The following is a 4,170-nucleotide window of genomic DNA, read 5'->3' as shown; positions in this document are numbered from 1 at the left end:
ATCGGCGATTTTTCAAGAATATTTTTTCAAAGGTCCACCATTTTGTTATTTTAGAGCGAAGTCAATAATCCTAGTTCATACCAGAGCCAGACATGTACTCTTTCTAACACCGTTGGAATTTTCGGATTCCGATGTTCCAGAGAGGAGTTATCATGCCCGCCATCAAAAATAAGGACTTTTCTTTAATCACAAAAAGACCGTGTAAAAACAGACTTAGGTGTATGCAAAAATATATATCATATATAGTTTTCATTTACCAATCCATTGAAAATCGTCGGCATTTTAAATCCATTGTACAAAATATGAATTACCTCAGAAGATGTTAAATATTAAAAATAAACAAAAAATATACCTGCCGATAATAAAAAAAGCCCAGCGAGAAAAATCTAGGCATCAGACATTTCTCATGAATTTCAATAATAATAAAAAAATCAATAATTTTTATTTTCCATATATTTAAATGCCACTCAAACACCAGAGTAAATCCCCTTAGACAAAAACCAAAAATGGAACGGTGCTCCCCAGCAGTAAACCATGGCTTATCGCATTTACACTGACCGCACAAACAATGAGAGGCAGTGGAAAAAATTTCCTATATAAGTGAATAGTGTCAGATGGGATTGATATCAAAGCTAAAGCATCTTTCAAAGAAACATTCAGAAAATCTCTTAAGAGAAATAAATTAAATTTAACTAAAAAATGAAATTCTTTGTTGTATTCGCTGTTATCTTTGTGGCTGTTTGCTGCCTTGCCAGCCAGGCTAAAGGATCACCTGTGGAGGATGCGAAATTTGTCCATGGAGCTGAAGCGTTGAAGCAACTGGAACCGGAGTTACATGGCCGTTATAAGCGTGCCACCTGTGATTTGTTGAGCGGGACCGGTGTCAATCATTCAGCCTGTGCTGCCCACTGCTTGTTGCGCGGCAATCGTGGTGGCTATTGCAATGGCAAGGGTGTGTGTGTTTGCCGTAATTAAATTTATTTTTTTTTTTTTGAATATTTGTTATGAGTTAAAAAATTGTTAATAAAGTATTAAAATTGCATACACATTTTCAATGTTTTTTTGGTTGAAAATAGTATATAGTTTTCTAAAACTTAAAAAAAATCTAATTAAATTAATTGTTAAAAAAACAAAATTCTCTATATCAAATATTTTTTGTGAAGCACAATTAAAAATTCTTAAGCAAAATAATATCTATATTATATAGAAATTCCTCAGTCTCCAAACTACTACTCTACAAAAAAGTTCGATAATAGTTATGTAGCATACTTAAGTCGAAATTGAAATTGTTTAAATTAAGACATTAATTCCATATGTATGGTTAATACAACAAATAATGATATGTATATATGGCTTTATTGTAATTTAGTTATAACTATATTCAAATACATATTAACAAATTTTTATTTAATTTTTTACACTCGTACATAATGACACTGTGTCTGCCTAATGTACGTGATATGAAATCGTAATACAGCACAGAGTGACATAAGTCAATAAATAATGCGTATTGTCAAATAAATAACTCATAAAAATTGTATTTTTATCAAACATGACTTAATAATGTTTTTAAAAGTTTGTCATCCTTATTAAATTTTAGAAGCGTAATTTAAAAAATATAAATTTTTATTATGTTCATATACCATAAAATGTTATTTTTATTTTATGATTTAAAAATAATATCTTAAACAATTTTAAATTGATCGGAGTAAATCATGTTCTCTACAAGGGCAATCAATTATTTGTAGCAAATTATTTATTATCTATAAAAACCTATACACATCCCATAATTTCTGCAGCGCAGGATTATCAGGACGCCATGAAAATATACATGAGTTCTGGGATATATTCAATCAATAAGAATATCTGTTTTGATGATCGAGAAATGACAAAAAATTACATTCTACGGCGTTGAAGATACCGGCGCCATTATGATTCTAGATGGTAATTGTCGCGACATTTTGGACAGACTCGAGATTGATCCGCAGAAAGTAGAATAGCGCCGATACAAATAATACGCCCATTTTTCTCATTTTTGAAGAGAAGTGCGAGAACAAAGCGTTCGTGAAGGCTGAAAACACATATTTGCTGAAATTTTTCAATAAAGGTCTAGGTCGGGACCTTTGTACATAGGTCATATTCGCTACATTAAAGGTCCTAGCCCATTGTTCAAACATGAGTTTCTGTAATTTGTTATTACGTTTCTAAACTGGACGAAATTTTTATACCCTCAGCTTATGGCTATGTTTCTTTGGACTAAATTCGTTTAAGAAAATTTGGAGTCGGTTTTACAAAATTCGTCCGTCTCCATGTCTGACTGGCTGGTGCGAAGGGAGAAAACAATTTCATCCAAACTTTACACATCGTAATATTTCTTCCAAACTTAGTTTAAGTTAAAAGATATCGGCTCACTCTTCCTGTTACCTCCATCACAAAATGGTCAAAATTATGCCGAAAATTTGCTGAGTGGGACCCATTAGTCCACTCATTCTTGTATCTCCTCCACAAATAGTCAAAATTTGCAATATTTATAAATTCAATATCAGGCGAATGGAATGTCCGATTTCCAAGTCTAGATCAAATCCGATGGCGGAAACCGTCGGTCCTCTTCTTCTGGCAACGCCTCTACTATGTTTCAATTATTTTAATAAAGTTTTTTAGTTTAATTTGGAATTAAAATAAACATATTCCTTATATAAAGCGAATAATAAAACCTCTGTGTTACTCCGAAGACCTCCGCAAAGCATAGGCAGCATAAGGACTGACACTTTTTTACTTGTTTTTATACCCTCCACCATAAAGCCATGTCCAAATATAATATTACACAGAGATGTCCGTCCTTGGAATTCACAATAGAGCACACAATATTTAACATAGGCCTAGATTTCTGCGTACACGCTTATAAATATTGATTCACTATTTAGAATAGCCTCCATAAACCACCCAAAATCCGCATTTTGGAATGTTTGGAAAATTTTCGATATTTTTTTGCAACCGAATTGGTTGTAATTTTATATTCTGGGTTCCAATTGGGTAGAAAATCTCTCCCTACCAAATGTTATTAATATTGTCCTAAGTTTAAGGGTAGACCCCACATGGGGTTCCTCCTATCATTCACTAATTTAGCGATTTGACCTATTGTCTCTAATTAGTTTTTATTTAACTACTAAAAACAGGACTTTTCCCTTTGTATTGCTTTTAAAATTCTATCTATTACTATTGGTGCTCTTCATTCAATAACTATTATTTTATTTTTACTTTTCTCAACATATTTCATGTTTGAACCTCTTTTACGCCATTCTTAACTACAATTTGTTAAATTATGTGGTGTGGCAACGCATAATCCAAAAACACCACCACTTTAAGCGAAGACACAAACACATTCGACTTTCGAAACCAGCACTTCGAAGATCATCATACGCTCTTAAATGAAATTCAAGTTCACTCTCTTTTATTTCACAAACTCTCCCTCTCTTCTCTTCAAAGAGTTTTGATAATTGTTTACTTAACAAATCGGTTGGTCGGTTGCTTGTTTGGCCGGTTGGTGTCGGTTCGCTCTTCACTACCAACCCAACAAAACATTCGTCAACGAAGTTTTGAAGTAAACGGACGTGTTTGTGGAAAGCGAGATCGCGGTTCGATTCTTTGTATTCTTTTCTTGACTTGGTTCCTTTAATAATTAACCAACAATATTAATGATGATTATTGTGTGAGAATAATTACAAATTATTATTGTTCTGAATGGGAATTGAAATTTGTGTGGAAAATAAGTGAATCTTAAAAAAATAATAATTTGAAAAAAAGTAAATAAACTTATCGTCATTGTGATAAATATCTGAATTGGTTTTCGATTACATTGCGTGTTTTCCCCGCTCTTTGTTGTTGTTTATATTCTCGGCTTAATAGTAAGCATTTGTTTATTCGCGGTGTTTGTCGGTATTCTTGTGTTGCGAGAGAAAAATGAAGAAGGAAAAAAACTAAATAGAAAAAAAATAAACAAAACTGTCTCGAAATTTGTAGTATCCTTCGTCAAACTTCAAAATTAATGTGAAAATAAATGCACAAAAAAAAACTAATACAAATGTTGTTTAATTGAATTTTATAAAAATAAAGTGCACAAAACAAAATAACCTATGAGAGAAAGAAGAGTGTAGCAATTGTGTGTTGCTG

General features: G+C 32.2%; 1 protein-coding gene across 1 annotated transcript; it reads left to right on the top strand.

Moving 5' to 3' along the window:
* The first annotated feature begins 699 nt into the window (after positions 1 to 699).
* LOC133336479 (phormicin-like) lies at positions 700 to 975 on the top strand. The gene has a single exon (XM_061544777.1). It carries the CDS (start codon positions 700 to 702, stop codon positions 973 to 975), a length of 276 nt encoding a protein of 91 aa, XP_061400761.1.
* The last annotated feature ends 3,195 nt before the right edge of the window (positions 976 to 4,170 follow it).

This window comes from Musca vetustissima, unplaced genomic scaffold (assembly GCF_032173495.1).
Source record: "Musca vetustissima isolate MV318-11 ecotype Yass unplaced genomic scaffold, APGP_CSIRO_Mvet_v1 utg4709, whole genome shotgun sequence".
In the NCBI taxonomy this organism is placed as follows: Eukaryota; Metazoa; Arthropoda; class Insecta; order Diptera; family Muscidae; genus Musca; species Musca vetustissima.
Note: the sequence above shows the minus strand (reverse complement) of the source record. Positions and strands in the feature narration are given on the sequence as shown.